General features: G+C 50.1%; 2 protein-coding genes across 3 annotated transcripts in view; both read left to right on the top strand.

Moving 5' to 3' along the window:
- The window catches only part of Serpinh1 (serpin family H member 1), a 671,742-nt gene that overhangs the window by 332,320 nt on the left and 319,251 nt on the right, over positions 1-20,171 (top strand). The window lies entirely within an intron of this gene.
- Slco2b1 (solute carrier organic anion transporter family member 2B1) overlaps positions 1-20,171 on the top strand; it is a 46,895-nt gene that overhangs the window by 4,472 nt on the left and 22,252 nt on the right. Inside the window, 6 exon segments of the mRNA XM_051149033.1 lie at positions 10,603-10,742; positions 11,919-12,056; positions 13,757-13,919; positions 16,963-17,135; positions 17,137-17,197; positions 17,537-17,635. Coding sequence (XP_051004990.1) covers positions 10,603-10,742; positions 11,919-12,056; positions 13,757-13,919; positions 16,963-17,135; positions 17,137-17,197; positions 17,537-17,635 — 774 coding nt within the window.

Raw genomic sequence — 20,171 nt, 5'->3', positions numbered from 1 at the left:
CGTGCCCTGGTACTACTCGCCAGAACCCTACTCCTGTGTCACAGTTCTGTGAGTCCACATCAGACTTCTATCCAGTTTACAAATGAGGAAAACAAGTCAGAGGCGCCAATGACCTGTGACCTCAGGCCACGCATCCAGTCAGAGTCAGACCCTGTGATAGCCAAGTCTGGACTCTTTCTTTAGAGTCACAATGAAGGCTCCCAGGTGTCCAGCCCCTGCCTGGTCCTCATCCGGGATGACCTTGCGTGCCACAGCTGAGTCTTACTAGGACCCCCACACTCGTGTGCTGTTGTGTAAGAATGAGTGAATGGATAACTTGTGACATCAGTTCAAGTACCGAGAATGACCGATGAGCTTTGGCTGTGTGCATGCGCAGGCAGCATGACCTTGGGCCAATAGCTTCTTGTTTAGATCTAAGGAAACTGCCCTGCTTCCCCCCTGGGACGCTTCTCTCAGGATCCCCCTCCCCAAGCTCCAGTCTCTATTTTTAAGGTCATCATGAGTTTAGATGGGGTAGTCACAGCCAGAACTGGGAACAGAAAGTCCCAACACAGGGTCCCTGACCTGGCTCGGAAAACACCAGAGTGTCTGACTCCCTCATCCTGACAGACTTCCCACAAAAAAAAAAAAAAAAAAAAAAACCAACAAAACAAAAACAAACAAACAAACAAAAAAAACCCAGCTAGACCTCAAGATCCTTTTCCTGCTGGTGGACCACCCAAGGGTCCTTCCAGAAGGAATTTCCCAAAAATGACAGCCAAGGCCAATTCCAGGCTGAAGACTCTCTCCCCACTTTCTGCCTCAGACTCCACCTCCTTCACAGTGCTGGGCTGTGACACTAGAAGCTGGAGCTTCAGGCCCCACAGTCACCCTATATCACCATGGCCACCCCCCCCCCCCCCCCCCCCCCGTAGCCCAGGCTCCAGTCTTGTCAGCTATCACCTGTGGATGAGCTCGACTGAGCAAGCTTGCTTTTCAGCTGGGCTGGGGCTGAGAAGTGATGGCCTGGGGAGGAAGGCCAGCCAGTCAGCGGTACAGCATATGTAAAGGCTGAGTGAGAGACAGAACATGATTAATTTAGAGAATGGCGGGAATCTATTGAGCTAGAGGATTATGTTCTATAGGAGTGAGTAGATGATGCTTTAGGCTCTCAGGGGCCTTGAACTTGTGACTGGGAGTCTGGACCCCTGGTGCAGAGAAGTGTGGGGAGAAGGGAGGGGATTTGCCATTGAGGTCTGCAGAATAACAACAGGCCCAGGGTGTTTCCTGTGAGACTGGCAGAGAAGGAAACTGAGGCTTAGGCTTTTAAAAGGCCACCTAAGGTCACGGGGTACGGTGCTGCACACACCGCTTTTTGAATCCAAGGTCTTTTGTTTTGTGCGGTTCGGCAGAGGTACGACCTGGTCTATCTAGACTGGCCGGCCACAGCACAGCACTGCTCTGGAGGAGTTTACCTAACCAGGCTGATAAGAGTAAGAGAGTGGTCAGCTGACCGCAGCTGGAAAGAGCTGTGGGAACTGCCTCGTGACAGACACAAATGGCTCCTACAAGGGAGAGAGACCAACCTGAGAGCTGGGCTGGAGGAGGCCAGGGCTCCCTCCGGAGAGGGTTAGCCACCCTGAGTTGTCTTCTCCCAGCTCACACCTCTGGAAAGGGGTCTGCCACCATCTGGAGGGATGGGATAGCTCAGCCACTATCCACCAACTAGATGCCACCCTTCCCAGCCTCAGACACTATGCCTTTAGTGCTGGGAGCTGGGAGCTTTACAGTAACACGGGTCCACTATCCTGAAAAGTGGGTATGCGGTGGAGGTCCCCTCTCTCTCTGCTCTCAATTGGGGTACAGGGTAGGACAGGTTCAAATACCAGCTTGTTAACATCAGCCTCTCGGGCTTTGAGACCCCCTAGACATGTGTCCCCAGCTTGTGCCTTTTACCTGGAGGCATGATCTCCTAGGGAAACCCCCTCCCCAGGCAGCTACAGTGCTCACCTGACCTCAAGTCCAATGCTGAGCACACTGCCATTCCATCCTCCGGGCTCTCAGTGACCAAGCCAATTACAACAGTACACCAAGATGGAAATCCAGCTTCTCCTAGCTTCTCTCAGATTCTCCCAGATTCTCCCAGCTTCTCCTGCCCCATTCCCTGGTCCCTCAAACCTCTCAAGCCCCACACCTCTTTTGGGCTTCAGCCTTGACACATTCATTCTCTGTCGACCTTTATACTTTCACACCCCTGCCTTTTTCCGTTTCTTCTTCTGAGAAGCCTTCCAGCACCTTCTATGCCAGGCTGAGATTTCTCTGCTCTTTCTATATCCTTGCCAGACTTGCTATCATAACCTTGGGCACATGTCCCTGAGTCTGAGTTTGAGGTTCTTTTTTATTATTATTGCTACGTTTATTTAATGTGTGCATGTGTGCACCCCACGGTGCACTTGACAGTGCATTTCTGGAGGTCAGCGAACAGCTTGCAGGAGCCTGTTTTTCTCCTTCTAATGTGGATTCTAGAGTAGAAAAGGAAGTAAGTGACTTTCCCATGGAGCCTTTTCACTGGCCCTGGAATGAATCTTTACTCTCTCTTCGGGAACCAACAGAGCACCACCAGAATCCACAATTCTGGATAGGTTCTGGGCTCTTTTGGCCTGCTTACCTAACCCAGGTGGCTCCTAAGCCCAGTGTTCCTGGGCAGACAAGAAAGCCCGCAGACAGGTGTGAGGGGCCCAGGAAATGGACAACGGCCCACCCACTGCTGAGGCTCCAGCAGGGCGAACTGCTCTGAGCAGGCGCAGCACTGGACACAGCTGAGTCCTCTCAGAGGCTCTGCCTGCTACATCTGTTGATTTTTCAAGACAAAAACAAAACCTGCAGTTTGATGGGAAATTTCCTGATTTTTTTTTTTTTTTTTTTTTTTTTTTTTTTTAGTGCTGGCAACTCATTTAAAAACATTCAGCAAGCCAGCATTTTGCAGGCCTCAAAACAAGTCCCAGCCAGAAGCATCTCCAGGCACGTCAAGTTCAGAGGATGCTGTTTGCCTCAAGGAACAGCACTGAATGGAAGACTCAGGCCAGGGTTCCTACGTCACAACCTCTGCCTTTTTACGCGTCTTGTATGCTGGTCCCTTTGATGACCTGGCAGGGTGTATTTGTGTGGATGGCACAGTGTGTGTGAAGGGGGTAAAGGGGGTGGGGTGGGCTGACTCTTCTTGTACACCAAAGTTAGAAAAAGTAAAAGCAAGTAGATCCTGGGATACAGCTGAAGAGTGCAGGAACTTGGAGTAGAGGCAGTGTGGGGACTGGAGGTGGGGGGCGCGGGCACAGTGGATGGGGGACGGGGGATGGGGGGGTGGGGGGTGGGCTTCCGGTAGAGGCTGTGCTACTTCCTGCATCAGATGAAAGCAAGTAAGCTAAGCCTTCCACAGGCAGGAAATAAGTTATTCTGAGGCCCTGATGACCAGACTTGCAAACAAACTAGCTGATGAGTTTGGGGCCAAGGCTGACAAAGGTGGCCTCAGTGAGTCTTTTTGAAGTTGCCCAAGCAATATATCCCAGTGGGAGGGAAGCAAGCTCATTGCACTTATCTTACTGATGCTAGGAGGACTGGTCCAGATGCAGTCACCAAGTGCCCGGATCTCCATGGCCCTAGGTCTTGTTTTCTGTACTGGCCAGAATATTCTGTACAGAATATCATGTCTTGACTCTCTCAGATTCTGCCTTGGCATTTCTCAACAACTGTTGTTGTAGTTCTCCAGAAAGTTCCAACCCAGGCTTTGGTTGTGGATCCCAGAGCTGAGGCCCTCATACTGTGGTACCCTGGGCTGAGGCCCTCTCAACTTTCTCCTCCACTTTTCCTTTCCTCGCCTTTTCAGGCCACAGAAAGAAACACTTGACTGACCAGTGAGCTGACCCACAAGCTACAGAACAAGCTGGTAAGGTGGCAGATGACAGTATAGCCACCTTTGACAACTCACAGAAGCGAAGCTGGGCCATAATAAGACACCCGGGGACTGTCATTATATTTGTTCCAAGGCCATCAGTGCAGATCTGATGGCTGACATCAGGGGCCCAGGAGTCAGACAGGTCTGGGCTCGCATCCAAGTCACCTCTGGGACCCTGGATGCCACTTCTTCTCCAAGTCTGTTTGCTCACAGGCATCCCAAGCCCTAGTAGCATGCTCTGAGGATGTGAGGATACAAGCACGCCCAACACAGCCCTGGGTACTGGGTAACGCTCACTCTGCAGTAACTCCTGTTTCCCCTCAGATCAAGATGGAACACACTAGCTGGACATGGTAACACATGTCTTTAATCCCAGCACTCAGGAAGCAGAGGCAACAGATCTCTGAGAGTTCGAGACCAGCGTGGTCTGCATAGTAAATTTCAGGCCAGCCAGGTCTACATTGTGAGACCCTGTCTCAAATAACAAAAACAAAAACAAACCCAAACCCAAAAAAGAAAGAAGAAAGGAAGGAAGGAAGGAAAGAAATCACCCAGAAAGCACTGTTCCTCGTGGGGCCTTCAATGACCACCCACCATTGCCCACAGCGGCCAGCTTCTGCCCAGCTTTCTGGTTCTATATGTAACAAGAACTTATTGCTTCATGGGAGCAGACATTAGCAGAGCAGGTGGTGCGTCAGGGCAGGACAGAGAGCTGACTGCAGGGTGGGGAGAGCCATGTAGTGAGCACACGTCGTAGACTGTGTCAACACAAGACATGACCAACCTGACCTCCCAATGAAGTGATGCTTATTGTGAGCCACATCTAAGACACTGCAAGTGCTACTCTCTGCTTTGGCCGAAACCCAGCCAGAGTGGAAAACTGGAAATTTGCTTCAAAAGCCTTCAGTGTAGTGGGGGAAGGATGGCCAGAAACCTGAGAAGGATTAGCTAAGAATCGGGGTGGCGGTTTAGGGTTGGTGGGAACTATAGAAAGCTGCGGACTTGGGGGCAAGAGGGATCCAAGACTCTGTGGGATGGCATGGTAATGAATAGGCATGATAGTGCACGCAAGGGATGCCAACACTCAAGAGGCTGAGGCAGGAGGCTTGCAACTCTGAGGTCGTCTTGGACTACATGGTGAGACCCTCTTGATAGTACAGAAAAGGGAAGGGGAGGGGAGGGAAGAGAAAGGAGTGGAGGAGGAAAGAGAAGAAGGAGAGAGAAAATAAAGAGAAGGGAACAAGAGGGAAGGAAGAAAGGAAGGGAGAGAAGGAAGGGAGGTCTGGGGTGGGGAGCCAGGACAGAGGGAGGGACTTGTGGGCCAGTATTCTATTAGTGGGGGCTCCCTTGATGAGTGGATCAGATGAACAAAGTCCCATACTGAAAAGTTTAACCATTTTCTTGGACTGGACAAACTAGGAAGAGAAACAGATGCTTCTGAAGACCATAGAACAGCAGGGCCATGCTGGTGGGGACTGGTAGTGATTCTAGAGACTATAGTGTGCAGGTCCAATGTGCAGGTGGACACATTGGGCAAGTAGGCAGGTTGGGCCCTCGTGGGTGCCTTCTGCACTAGGGAGGAGGGGCTGCTGTCCCTGCACTGGATGTGAGAAGCCACAGGGACCTGAATCTAAGGCTACATGGCTGAACTGCGGCTTGTGCTCTGTCTTCGTTAGGGTCATGATTGCTGTGACAAAACACCATGACTGAAAAGCAAGTTGGGGAGGAAAGGGTTTATTTGGCTTACACTTACATATTGCTGTTCATCATCGCAGGAAGTCAGGACAGGAACGCAAACAGGGCAGGAACCTGGAAGCAGGAGCTGACGCAGAGGCCACAGAGGAGTCTTGCTTACTGGCTTGCTACCCATGGCTTGCTCAGCCTGCTTTCTTATAGAACCCAGGAGTGCCAACTCAAGGATGAAACCACCAACAGCGGTCTGGGCCCTCCCTACCACTCATTAATTAAGAAAATGCCCTACAGCTGGATCTTATGGAGGCATTTTCTCAATTAAGATTCCCTCCTTTTCGATACCTCTAGTTTGTATGTCAAGTGGGCATCAGACTAGCCAGCATATGCTCCAAACTTGGGTTACCACCTCTAGGGCTATTGAGTGTACTCAGGGAGAAGATTTCAGTTCTCTGGATCTTGTGATTGACTGGAACCTGGATGCAAGAAGGAGAAAGGTGTTAATCTACCAACAGACGATGGCTCTGCCAGAACAAAGAATACTTGGAAGCAGGAGGTGGCTCCACTGAGGTGTGCTATCTAGAACATCTTGAAAAATTTATCTGGAATTAGCGGGAAATGGCTCTTGGTGGGTGCCAGTCAGAAGGCCAGTCCTGCCTTGTGGGCCTGAGGCAGTAGAGCAGAGGTTTTTCTGCCTTCGCTCTACGAGATAAGCAGCAACATAGAAGTATTTAAAGTTCACAAGTTATGGGAGTCTCCAGTAGAAAACACGAAGAAATAGAGGTGTGTGTGTGTGTGTGTGTGTGTGTGTGTGTGTGTGTGTGTGTGTGTATGCTGGGTCTGATGAAATATCTCATTGTGGAGGGGCACAATTGGGTAAACGGGGTATGACATCATGGTGACAAACTGAGGGAGGGGGACTTAGGCAAGCCTGCTTCAAATGACAGTGGAGGGAGAAGGTCATGGAGTAAGTTGCCTAGATCGCTGACCTACTGTGGGGAGGGGAATCTGACTTCTGCTGTTTTCTCCATTATCAATGTGCTCCATACTTGGGAGCAGTGGCCCCTAAGTCCCATCTGTAGATACTGTTATCGGCAACTGTAAGCTGAGGAAGCAGGGGCTCAGAACTGTCAAGAGACGTATTCAGGCTCACCGTGGAGGCTTGCAGGGTGCTGGGAGTCCAACTCTAGCTTGAGGAAGCCTGTACTCTTCTCTCCAGTTTTTCAGAGTTGCCTTTTGCAATCTGACCCCGGGAGGTACTAGGGGTTGGGAACACGGTATTGAACCTTCCTAGGAAAGAATGAGCCGAGAGAGAGAGGGGCCAGGCTGGTCTCTAAACTATTGCCCCTTGCCATGTGGCTGCAGAAGCCTTGCACCAGAGACTTGCACCAAGCAGCTCCCAGGAAGCAATTTTGGCTGGCAGCTGTTCAGGGAGGCTGACTGCTCTCAGAGTCCAGAGCATATTGCTGTTTTTTTTCCCCCAACCAGAGAGTAGAGCTTCGGACTTTGTGCACCAGAAATAGACGTTTCACTAACAGATACAATAAGCCAGGAGGGGACTTTGAGCCTTGGCGGAGGAGGCCCCCAGGATGGATGGAAGCTTCAGGAAGCCCAGGAGTGAGGCTGCAAGAAGGAGCTCCCCTTAGGCGAATGAGAGAAACTCTGGGAATGAGCAGGTGAGAGCGCTGGACGAGAGGGGATGTGATTGGGTCTGGCCTGGGGCTCCGGATGCACATTCCGGCCTAGTCCACCCATCTGCCTTCCCTCTCATCATGCATTCCTTGCGTTTCTTTCTGAGCTGGGCCTTCAAGCCCGTGACTTCAGGCCTTCCAGCAGCAGCAGCTCCAGCCTGGCTATCTGGTTGACCAGGCATGCTGGCACTGCTGCCAGGGTGACCTGGCCAGGTTAGAGTGGGCCAAGACAGGGAAAGGCATTTGTGCTTCCTTCCCTCCCCCCCCCCCTGCTCCCCCCTGCCTCCCCAGCCCCACCCCAGGTTCAGATCTGCTCAAGGAGTGTGGAGGGCTGTTGAGTTTAACATCTGGACTGAGCTTCTGGAAGGCCTTCTCAGAGGCTTAGAGATAGAAAGGACAGAGCACACAGGAATGCAGATCAAGACCCCGCTGGCAACAGGTGACAGGCATCTGCTGGTGAGGAGAGCTGAGGTTCAGAGGTGCTCCCCTCAGTTCTCTGGGGCCTTACAGGCCCTTGCTTGCTCTTCTTTAGGCGATCTCAGCAGTCTGCTCCTCTTTTCCCTTCCCAGTGGCAGCCCCCCCCCCCGCCCAGCCCCTCCCTACCAGATGCTCCTTGGCTTCATTTCCTCTGGATGTTTGTGCCCCAAAAGGAACTCCTCCCCCCACCTCAACACACGTACTTCCATTTCCTCACATTCTTCCAGCTACTGTCTAGGTATTTCTCTGGAGAGTTATACAACTGATACATGCGAACATAAAAAGATGCCCGCCATCATAACCAAGCCATGTGTGCCATGCCACACCTACCTAGGTGGCCATCACTGAAAAGACGGCCCATAGCCTGTCAGAAGAGGTGTAGAGAAACTGGAACGTTGCTGGTGGCCTTGTAAAATGGCACTTCTCCCTGGGCTCATTGAACAGGTCTGACATGATGAGGGGAGGACGCTCAATGCTTTTCTCTATTTGGGCCCTCTCAAACCTAGTCAAGCCAACCCCCCACCCCCCACCCTACAGCAGTGCCAGCATGCCCTAGGGCCAGGCCAACTAGGCAACAGGGCTAGCTCCAGCTGAGCCTGGAAAGGCTCCAGCAAACAGTCCAGTGCTTTTCTCAAAGGGTCAAATACAGACCCGTCACAGAACCCAGCAAGTCCACTCCCAGACGTATGTCCAAGAGAGCTGAAAGTGCATGTTCACAAGAACCCCAAGTCCCCCAAATAGTCATCAGTTGATGAACATGTAAACAAAATGTAATCTACACATACAATGGAGTGCCATTCATCCGCAGAAAGGAATAAAACACTGACAGATGCTACAGTGTTGAGCACCCTTCAAAATATTATGGAATTAAAAAAAATTAGTTCCAAAAAAATTAATTCCAGATGACCAACCACATATTAGACTATTTCATTTATGTGAGATGTTTAGAATAGGAAACCCAGAGGGGCCAGGAAATAGATTGGGATTTCCAAGAATAGGAGGTGACTGTTAGTGCTACCCAGCTTCCTGCCATGGAAAGACAAGTTTGGGAGCTGGACGACGAGTGGTGATGGCTATACAATTTTGTGAATGTACTGAAATCCATGGATTGTGAGCCTCAAGGGTTTTACTGTCTGTGAATTATGTATCATATCAGACATTTTACTAGCTGGAGTCACATATACCTGACCATAAAACAACTTAAAGAAAGCTTTGTTTGGGCTCATAGCCCTGAGGGAGAAGACACACCTTGCAGGGGCATGCGATGTCAGGTTATCTTGCAGCTACAGTCAGGGCACAGAGAGAGGAATATTGGTCTGCTGGTGTGCCACTCGCTTTTCCTATTGTATTCAGTCAGCCCAGTGGATTATGCCACCTCATTCTAAGTGGCCCTTCCTTAACTAAACCTCTCTGGAACCCACCCTCATAGACACGCCCAAAGATGCATCTCCTAGGTGATTGTAAATCCCATTAAGTTGACAATCAATATGAATCCTAACTTGTGTTGCTAGTTTTCAGGGCTGGAGGGATGGGTTAACGGTTACAAGAGTGTACTGCGCTTGTAGAAGACACGAGTTCCGTTCCTATGCCCCACATCAGGTGGCTCACAAATGTTTGGAGCTCCAGCACCAGGGAATCCAGTGCCTCTGGCCTCTATGGACATACCTACACACACATTGTTAAAAATAGTCTTGAGGGTAGAAGGTTCTGGAGCATGCACTGCTCTTCTGAAGGTTCTGAGTTCAACTCCTGGCACCCACATGGCAGCTCACAACTGTCTGATGCTGTCTTCTGGTGTGCAGATGTATATACAGACAAAATTACCCGTGTACAGAAATTACATAAGTAAATAAATCTTTTTTTTAAAAAACAGTCTTCAGGCTCCGAGGCACTGTGCAAGAGGAACACAAAACATCCGCCTATGGAGGTTCAGAGTCTTAGTAGCCCTTTTTAAGTTTTCTTCTGGGAATAGAGATGGAATCCATGGCATCAGAGGTGTTCTCGGGCCTCCAGCAGGCCATGTGAAATGAAGGGAAACTAGCCTGTGGTGAGGGGGACGTGGAACAATGGAGGAAGCGTCCCACAGGAAGTGGAGGGGGGTTGCCAGGAAGTGCTGGTCTCCAGCTGAAAGGATGCTGTAGAGTCTTGTAGATTGGACTTCTGGGGTTTCCACCGAAAGCCAGAAGCAGGAGGTCCCAGGGGAAAGTAATGGGTGTATTGCTATAGTTACTGTGCAAGAAAGCCACCATGGCAGCAGTGAGATCAGGGGTCCCAAGCAGCTCTGCCTCCTGGGTCTGTTTGCTCAGGAAACAGTCCTCTGACGTACATTCTGAGTAGCTGTGTGCTTTGATGTATGACTTGCAGACATGACTGCTTGGCTCTGTGGCTACATACATGATGGTGTCCTATGAGGGCAAGAGGTATCTGCCTGAAAAAGGGAAAGCTTTTATCCCTTAGCTCTGAGCTCAGCCTTGACTCTATCCCTAGGTTAAAGCCTTCTGAAAGACTGCACAGCTCATACATAACTTGAGGGTGGTGGCTCCTGAGCTTGCTTTGGCGGGGAAAGGGACTGCTTTTTAGGAGGTATGTACCTGAACGGAGTGAAGGTCTCCAACAGGAACACATGGGACTTGTGGCCCCTCGAGAATGTCCCTCCCAGGGGTCTCCAAATCAGAAAGGCTGATTGCCAGCCCCTCACAGCCATGCGGGTCACCTTTTCTAGAAACAGCTTGCTTCTGAAGTCAATTGGGGTCAAGGGCTAATATCTGAGATTTCATCTCATCACCTGGTTGGTTGTCCCACTTGGGCCCACAGGTGAGGGGCAGCCCCAGATGCCAGACAGGAACACCAAGGCCACAATGAGCACAGAGGACATGTGTGAAAGCAAAGTCAACCTGGAGCCTCAGGAGTCCTGTGAGGATGCACAGCCCCAAGGGCTGTTCCGTAGCATCAAGGTATGCACTGTCAGTTGAGGCCCAGAAGGGGCTCAGCAGTGTCACACAGAGCAAGTGTGTCTGCCTTCTCATTCCCTCACCTTGAGGGTGGGTTCCTGGATGGCTCAGGGAAACTCTTAGCTTGGTTCTGAGCATAAGGTGAGCAGTTTCTCCTTGCAGAGGCTGATACCTGTTGGTCTGTAGATTAAGGGGGGAGGGATGGTCCCTTTTGTCTCTCATTCCCTTGGAGAAATGGAGACAGGCCACAAAGGCCTAAACTTCTGTGAATTCTGGCCCTCTGGCTGCACAACAAGGGCCCTAAAGACTCACCCAGTAGGTGTCAGAGCCTGTGCAGGGTGACGATCTTTTCTGTTATTGCTTTAGTGACAAGGACTGAAGTCTAGGCTCACCCCAACCCTCAAGACCTGAATTCCTTCAGTAATCCTAGGAGGTAGGGTCCCTGCCCTTGTACTAATGAAGAAATGGAGGCTCCAAAGTATTGAGCAAATGTGTTAAGCTCTGGCCTAAATGCTCCTAGATTTTGGTTCTTTGAAGCAAGCTTTTCTTCCTCTAGGATTTCTGCCAGCTTTTTCTGGGAAGGCTGGGTTGTTTGGGGTGAGGTGGGGTGGGACAGCTTGGGGAAGTCAGAAGAGGGAGTGTCCCCCGAGAAACCCCGTGAGAACGGGTAGGAGTGGGGTGGAGATGGAGCTGGGAGAATCTCGGAGAACCTTCTAGAGAAGAGGGGTGGTGTTGTAGAACAGAGAGGAAAGTCTGGGCTGGAGAGATGGCTTAGCCGTTAAAGGCTAGGCTCAGAGAGAGGAAAGTCCAGCCCAGCCCCTGGGGAGATGAAAGGATTGGAAGGGCTCTGATGTTCCTATTTGTAGTCAAGTGTGTCTCTGGTAGCACCCTAAGTTTTACCTTAGCTTGTCAACCTGAATGAGTCTCCGTGGACTACTCCAGCTAACTAACTCTCTTTTTCTTTCCCTCTCTTCCTCTCTTCCTCCCTCTCCTCCTCTTCATTTCCCTCCCTCTTTTTTTTCCTCTCTCATATATCTGCCTCCCCTGACTTTGTTTACCAATATTCTTTGTTCATCTTTCGGCCTCACTCTCCCTCTGACCCAAACTCTATCTCTGTCTCCCTGATTCTGATGGCTCACCTGCCCCCCCCCCCCGCCCCCCACCCCATTTCTCCTGCAGTTCTTTGTCCTGTGTCACAGTATACTGCAGCTGGCACAGCTCATGATCTCTGGTTACCTCAAGAGCTCCATCTCCACCGTGGAAAAGCGCTTTGGGCTGTCCAGCCAGACCTCAGGGCTACTCGCTGCCTTCAACGAGGTACTGTCCCTAGCTCCCCCTCAGATGTGCATGCTGAGGGAGCCCTATGCTCCCACCTCACTATTCTCTTTCCTTACACTATAAACATCCCCCCACACCTGCCTGCCACCCCCAACACTGCCTGCTCCCCCAAATCTTTCATAACATTCCTCCCACAGCATCACAGCCCTGGCCCAGGGTTGAAGCCCAGAAAAACCTCCTGCCTTGGATTGTCCCAGTAGGAAAAAAGAACCGGCCATTGTGCCCTTAGGAGCCCTTTGCTAGGGTACATGAGATATTGTCTAGCTTGCCAGAGTTGGGTAAATACCCCCCGCCCCTGTGTCTCCTTTGTGTCTTGGGTCCTGTAGCTATTGGCTGTCCCTAGAAGGAATCACAGAAAGTCACATCTATTGTCCCGGAGAGAGGCTTGAGTTACCTCCAGGACACCCTCTGACTGACCTTGGAATGACAGGAGGGAGGGGTGATACTGCAGTGGAGGTCTGGCCCCAGGATGCCCTGGATCCACAGGCCCCTGCTTGTGGCCCTCAGCCAGGGCAGGAAGAAGCTGAGCCGTACCATTTGGATTTGGTGGAAATCAGTTCTCCTGGGCCCCAGCCATCTCCCACCAGATGTTGTCTGTCTCGGGGAAGGGAAGGCTCTTCTCACCCAAGCCCCATAAGACTTCTGAGAAATCCCCTTCCCTGGATAAGTCACATTTCTCTAGACCAAAGGCCTGGCCCAAAATGGCTGCGCAGCTTCCCATCCCCAGAGGGGTCCCAGCAGGATGCTACTCTCAGATCTCACACGTGGGGAGGGAAAGTCAATCCATTTGGTAAATGGGAAGTCCCTCTACCCCACAGTCAGTACCTCACAAACCCGTGTTGATAGGACCCCACACTCCCTGGGGCTCACCTACCCCACCCCTAGCTTTCCAGGATTATGAGTCTAAGACTTAAAATTCCAACCCTTAACCCCCCGGTTTCAGACTTCATTTGTACCTCTCATTCCTTTTTAAAAATTTTTTATTATTGTTATAATTTATTCACATTACATCCTGATTGTAATACCCTCATTCTTTTTCTCTTCCTGTACCTCTCATTCTTGAGGTCCCTGAAGCTCCGAATCCCATCCCTGCTCACCCTCCTCCAAAGTGAACTTGACCACCCAGCTTCGTCCTCATTTTTCTCCTCTAAAAAGGCAACGACGCCCTCCCCTGTCTTAGGACCCCCAAATCCTGCCATTGTAGTCAGGTGTGTGTTGTGTTTGTTGTTGAGATAGGGTCTCACCATGTAGCCCAGGCTGACCTTGAAGATTTATTTATTCATTTATTATGTATACAGTGCTCTGCCTGCATGTACACCTGTGTGCCAGAAGAGGACACCAGACCACATTGTAGGTAGTTAAATGTGGTTGTGAGCCACCATGTGATTGCTGGGAATTGAACTCAGGACCTCTGGAAGAGCAGTCAGTGTGCTTACCCTCTGAGCCATCTCTCCAGGCCCCAGGCTGACCTTGAATTCCCAACACTTCTCTTGCCTCACTTAGTCTCTGGAGTACAGGGATGGCTTAGAATCTCCATCCAAACATATCCAGATGATTCTGACCCAAACCAGCCAGTCCGAAGTGCAGATGCAAACAGTGACATTAGCCACAGAAAGGATGGTATAGGCCTTCGGTCTCAGACTCTGCCCCACTTTACTTGTCATTTTGTCCCTTTGCAGGTGGGGAATGTATCCTTGATCCTGTTTGTGAGCTACTTTGGCAGCCGAGTACACAGGCCCCGTATGATTGGCTGTGGAGCTATCCTGGTGGCCCTGGCAGGCCTGCTCATGGCGCTCCCACACTTCATCTCAGAACCATACCGCTATGACCGCAGCAGCCCTGGTAAGAGACTGGGCAAGAGATGACCGAGGAACTTCAATCCTGAGCAACAGTCCATCCCCAGGCCCGCATCCAGGATGGGCATCCCTGTCCAGGGTACCCATTAGTCCTCCCTACTTTATCCCAGTCTTCCTGATCCCAGTTCCTGTTCGGAAGGGTAGCTGTGGGGCAGAGGTGAAATCTTCTAGTCTTCTCTGGGCAAGGACCTGCATATATGTCTCTGGGTTTTTGAGGTAGGAGTGAATTTATTATACAGTCTGCTTTAGGCCTGGCACACAGAAGCTCCTTAGGGGAAGTCTGTAGAATTAAAAAAACAAAAAACAAAAAACAAAAAACAGCATATTTCCTGGGTGCCGCACATAGTTTGAAGCATTTTGTTTGTGTTTGAGCATTTAATTTTTACAAGCATTCAAGACAGAGGAGCAGGCTCGGGGAACACATTGACACTTGGAAGGCAGAAGCAGGAATATGTAGGGTTCTAGGCCATCCTTAGCCACACTTGAGCCAGGGGCCAGCCTGGGATGCAGGAGACTCTGTCTCACAAAGAAGGAGAAAAAGAATGTTTGAAGGAATAGATGAATAGAGGAAAAAATAATAACAGGATTTTTAAAAGTTTTTTTTAATCTATTTTATGTGTGAGTACTCTAGCTGCATGTACACCTGCATGCCAGAAGAGGGGGTCAGATTCCAGTATAGATGGGGTTGTGAGCCACCATGGGGTTGCTGGGAATTGAACTCAGGACCTTTGGAAGAATAGACAATGCTCTTATCTGCTGAGCCATCTCTACAGCTCTCAATAACAGGATTTTGTTGAGAGCCCAGTATTTAAAAAAAAAATGTCCCTTAGAGCAAGCGGCCTGAGTATTTACTGTCTTCTCATCTCATAGGCACCCACCCACCCACCCATCCATCCATCCATCCATCCATCCATCCACCCATCCATCCACCTACCCACCCATCCACCCACCTATCCGTCCACCCACCCACCCACCTATCAATCCATCCACTAATTCATCCATCCAGTGGTTCATGAAACAAATCTATAACACTGCGTACTCTACACCCAGCCCCTTGGGGAACTCAGCCTTCTCTCCAGGAGGCTCCCAGCCATGGAGACAAGACAAATAGACAGAAAACTTTAGCATGCCAATCTCATCTCTGAAATGCTAAGGCATGGAGGTAGGACCATGAAGCAGACATATCCTGGAAAGTATGGGGTGGAGTGAGTATGGCAATTCTACACAGCACTTGACTGCTATGGAAACAGGGAGAGGAAGCCGTTGGGTCCACAGGTAGGGGAAGAACACTGATAGCTGGAAGGCACAAACAAGGTCTAGAGGGTGTGGCATGGGAGGAGAGGTGAACATTGCGGCAGTCGGGCGGGGCGTGAACAGGGTCCCCCAAAGTGAAGACATGCAGAGAACCAAGCTTGGTGCCTCACAGCTATCGTCCTAGCACTCAGAAGACAGGGGCAGGTGCATTGCCACAAGTTTAAGGTCACCCTAGAGTACATGGTGAGTACCCCACTGCTTGGGCTGCATGATGAGCTCTTGTTTCTTTCTTTCTTTCTTTCTTTCTTTCTTTTTTTTTTTTTTTTTTTTTTTTTTTTTTTTGAAAAATGCTGAGTGAGTATCTAGAGCTGGGAGGACGGTTGTCAACCAAGCATCTTAGGATGCTGAACATAATACTTCCTGTTTCTTTGCCCAGAACTTCCACTTTAACAGAGATTTCTCTGTGCCGGGCCGCACTTTGCCCTCCCTGCTGGCTTTCTCTGCTCTGAGCCTCAGTGTTCACAAGATCAGCTCAAAGCTTGCGGTGACTCTAAGTTCCAAACCGTCTCCCTGTTCTGACATGCACAGCTCTTCCCTCAGTTTGCCCTTTCTGCGATTATTACGCAGCTGCGTGACAGGACAGGCCATCACGCAAGACCCTGGAGGCCCGGGGATGGTAAAAGCAACTGTGAAGTCTAGGGTGACTATTGTATTTAATGTCTTCTTGGAACTGGACAGGGACACTGCTCACCACCCCACTAATGTCCTCAAGGGGCAGAGGTCATCACAATTGCCTCAGGGTCCCGGGGCCAAAGAGGGAGATGCCAGCTCAGGCCCATAGCCAGAATTATACCTAGACCCCACCCAGAACTATTCTGCATTTGAGCTTCTTTTTAGTGTCTAGAGAACATCAGTTCTGAGGGACTCATTTGAGAGGTGAGGACCAGAGAGGCAAAGGTCACACAGAGGGACAGCTACTGATGACAGCTACTGATAACTTTGGTTGCTTGGTTCTTTCCAGTCCCTGGGTATAACTCTCTGGGTCTGGGTTAGCTTGACACCTCTGAGTCCCTGCTGTCACAAAGAGAAGGCTGCACTGAGAAGGCCACTTCACCAAGTTGGGGATAATAATAGAAGTTTGCTCACCAAATATTGGTGAAGGAATAAATGTCTGGTACTAAATTAAGAAAAAGTCCTTTCCTGCACTCTGGTTCCTGAAATGACACAGTTCCTTTCCCAAAATGAATGCCAAGGACATCGGACCCCTCCTGGTCTGGGGCCTTCCTGCTTCTCCCAGCCCTGCCTGTAGCCCTGACCTGACCCTCCTGTGACTCGGTATTTGGAACACCTCTTTTCACCAATACTGGGCCCTTTTGAGGCTCTGGGTGTGTCCTACTGTGAACTCTCCCAGGAATATCCTTTCCTCTCTTCCTTTCTGGAAAAAAAAAAAATCTTATTTGTCATTCTCCACCCAGTTCAAATTATACTTTTTTTTTTTTTTTTTTTTTTTCACTCCTGCCCCTCCATCCAAGAGTTGCCACTGTCATGACCCTTCTGAGTGCCTTTGTTCAGAAAGGTGACCTGTAACAAGTTAAGAGCAGAAACGGTGAAGCCAAGCCACAGGGCCCAACTAGTTGGCATGTGTCTGGTCAGTGAACCTCCTTAGGTTTTAAGGAGATCAAGTGACTTATACCCAAGCACTCAGAACAGTTCCTTACAGCTGGTGTGTATTGCTCATCTTCACCGTGGTCATATTTCTTATTGTCCTTTCTCAGAAGATAGGTCCCGGAACTTTGACTCGTCCCTGTGCCTGCCCACGACTGTAGTTCCAGCTTCTGCCCTCTCCAACGACAGCTGTTCCAGCCACACAGAAGCCAAGCATCTGACCCTGGTGGCGATCATGTTCACAGCACAGACCCTGCTTGGCATCGGTAGTGTGCCCATACAGCCCTTTCGGTATCTCCTACATTGATGACTTTGCCCATCATTGCAACTCACCCCTCTACCTTGGTAAGGAGGGTCTCTCCCCTTAAAGCTCTGGAGCGGGGTCAGGCCCAGACAGGAGGAAGAAAGGTCCAGTGGGAGGATGGGTCAAGAAAAATCAGGAGACTCCCTAAAGTGCTCCCCAGCCCTGACCAGGAAACACGGCTGTTCTTGCCGTGGAAGACTGGGTAGGCAGAGAGGCAAAGACACCCACTGAGGGTGGTCACAGACCTGCTGAGAGTACATACGGACCCACTAGGGATGGGCGGGGACCCACTGAGATACACAGGGACCTACTGAGGATAGGCAGAGAGATGCTGAGGCGAGGTGGTGCCACAGTATTCTCACCATGGCTTTGCATTGCAGGAATCCTGTTCGCAGTAACCACGATGGGACCTGGCGTGGCCTATGGGCTGGGCAGCCTTATGCTACGCCTTTACGTAGATATTGACCGGATGCCAGAAGGTGAGCCTGGAGTGTTTGTTCATCCTCAGGGCAAACACACTCTGTACTCATCACTGGTCTTACAGAAGGAAAAACAAACAAACTAGGAACCCATATGGGAGTCCCAGCAGCAGCACTGACTATGGATAAGCTTTGACTCAGTTTCCTCGTGCTTGAGATAATCTTTATCCTCCTGTCTCGCGTGACTGTCATCAGAATCTCGTGGAGTGTCAGAGATTAACTGTAAAGTGCCATCTTTTGAGGAGCTGTGCCCTCTCTCTCCACCCTCCTTTGTTGCATACCCTCCATCCCCCAGGTACAGACATACTATTGACAGATAATAAAAATATATTCTTAGCCCATAGGGAGGACTGTCTTCAGAGGGGAAAGCTTCCTAAGACCAAGGCTGAGAACTTAAGAGCTGGGCTCAGTGACTGTGTGTTCCCTTGGGCCTCTTCCAAGTGAGACATGGCCTTGGAGACTTGAAGGATCCTTTTATCCAAGGCACTAACTCAGGGTCTAAGAAATTTCTGGAGATGTCATTAGGGAAACTGTACTCTCAGAATCGGTTAGAGGTCAGAGTGGGCTACGGAGTCTGGCTAAAGCTTGGTCTGAGGTTTGTGAGGGAGCTGTGTAGGGGCCTGACAGCACTGGATTCCTGCATGCAGAGGAGATGGGGGTCGGGGGAGTGTTCTGTTGGAGTGGGTTACTGTGACTTCTTAGCTGCCGGCTTGTCACACCAGCCTATGAGTGCCAGGTGTGCCTTCTGCCGCCTACTGCTCAGAAGTCCTCAGAATCCCCTCACTTGGGGATTTTCTAGCAGGTCTTAGAAGCCAAAGACAACACATGTATGGGCTATCCTCTAGCTTTTTCCCGTGGGTTACCTAAGCCAGAACAGGCCTGGACAGTTCTGCACAGCCATCACCAATGACAACTCTGCCCCTGAGAGAAAGGCTCTGAGAGTTGGGGTGGCCTAGGTTTTCCCAGCCACCTCCATTTGTGAGGAAGTGTGTGTTTTCTATCACTGTTGATAGCATCTTGGCACACAGGGTAGATGTTGCCTCCCAGCCACCTCCCAGGTCTGTCTTTCTTCATGGAGGATTTGAAGGCTGGGTGGTTCCTGCTGCTGCAGGCACAGACTAGCACGTGTAGGAGAGGAGCCAGGCTCTCTCCAGCTTGGGATCAAGGCAGACAAGAAATAAGGAAGGCATTGAGTGCCATCAGCAGAGAAGCCACACCCATCCCAGGATCTGCCGAGTGCCACTGTACTCCCTAGCATCTGCCCAGAGAGACTCAGGAGCCAGCACTTGAAGAACAGGCTGTGTGAGTTGCTGGCTGGTGCTACCGTTGGGGACTTGTATTTTTATAAAGTACCTGTGATGCTGAGGTGTTGTGTGACTTCTCCTGGGGAGAAGTGAGCAAACGTCTTTTCACCCCAGATAGGGCAATGATGACAGACCAAAGAAACAATTCCATCTTAGGTGAGCTTGGTGACTTTATTGGGGCTACTTGCAGGAGCGTGAGGGACTCAAGGGCATCACTGAGAGGCCCCCGGCACAGTGCAGGTGACGGCACAGTGCAGGTGACAGCACGCTGCATTCCTGGAGCTCCCTGCACAACTTGCAGATAGTCTCACCACAGAGGCTTCTCCTGTCCAGAAATTGCTTGCTGTTTTTATAACCTCAGAGAAGGGTTCTGCGGCTCTTGTAAGTTTCGCTGCCTCCTGAGTCCCCTCAGTTCAGAGTACCCAACATGGGGAGATTAAGGGAAGGCGTCCCCACTTCAGTCTTCACTTTAAAAGTTTAACGAGCAGTTGTGCACTGTGTTCTAATTAAGACAGGTAAGAGACCAAAAACTATGGGACAGGGCTTGTGAAAGGAACACATTTGTTAGCCCCACACCCCTATGCCCCTGACAACCCTGTGGTCTCTTGAAGCAGGTCTTCAGTAACCCCAAATGCTTCCGTTAAACAGTCCCACTTATTTTTATTTTTAAGATTTATTTATTTATTACATATACAGTGCTCTGCCTGCATGTACACCTGCACACCAGAAGAGGGAACCAGATCTCACAATAGATGGTTATGAGCCACCATGTGGTTGCTGGGAATTGAACTCAGGACCTCTGGAAGAGCAGACGGTGCTCTTAACCACTGAGCCATCTCTCCAGGCCAACAGTCCCACTTATTTTAAACAGTAATAACACTCTGTCTAATAGTGGAAATTGCGATAGGGCTAGAAACAGCAGAGGAAGAACACGTGACTATAAAACCCGTGAACATTAAAGTGCTTTTGGTGTCTGTCTTTGATAGATTTTGTTTGTTTGTTTGTTTGTTTGTTTTTTGAGTCAGGGTCTCATGTATCCCAGACGAACTTCAAAGTCAGTGCTTAGCCAAGGGCAATGCTGAAGTTTTAATCCTACTGCCTCTGCTTTCCAAGTACTCAGCTTGGATTTTAAATTTTTAATTAAATTTACTTGTTTTAGATATATGTAAGTATATATGTGTGTGTGTATATATTTGTATAACTATTATATGTATACATACATTATATATACA

Source organism: Acomys russatus, chromosome 7, assembly GCF_903995435.1.
Source record: "Acomys russatus chromosome 7, mAcoRus1.1, whole genome shotgun sequence".
In the NCBI taxonomy this organism is placed as follows: domain Eukaryota; kingdom Metazoa; phylum Chordata; class Mammalia; order Rodentia; family Muridae; genus Acomys; species Acomys russatus.
Note: the sequence above shows the minus strand (reverse complement) of the source record. Positions and strands in the feature narration are given on the sequence as shown.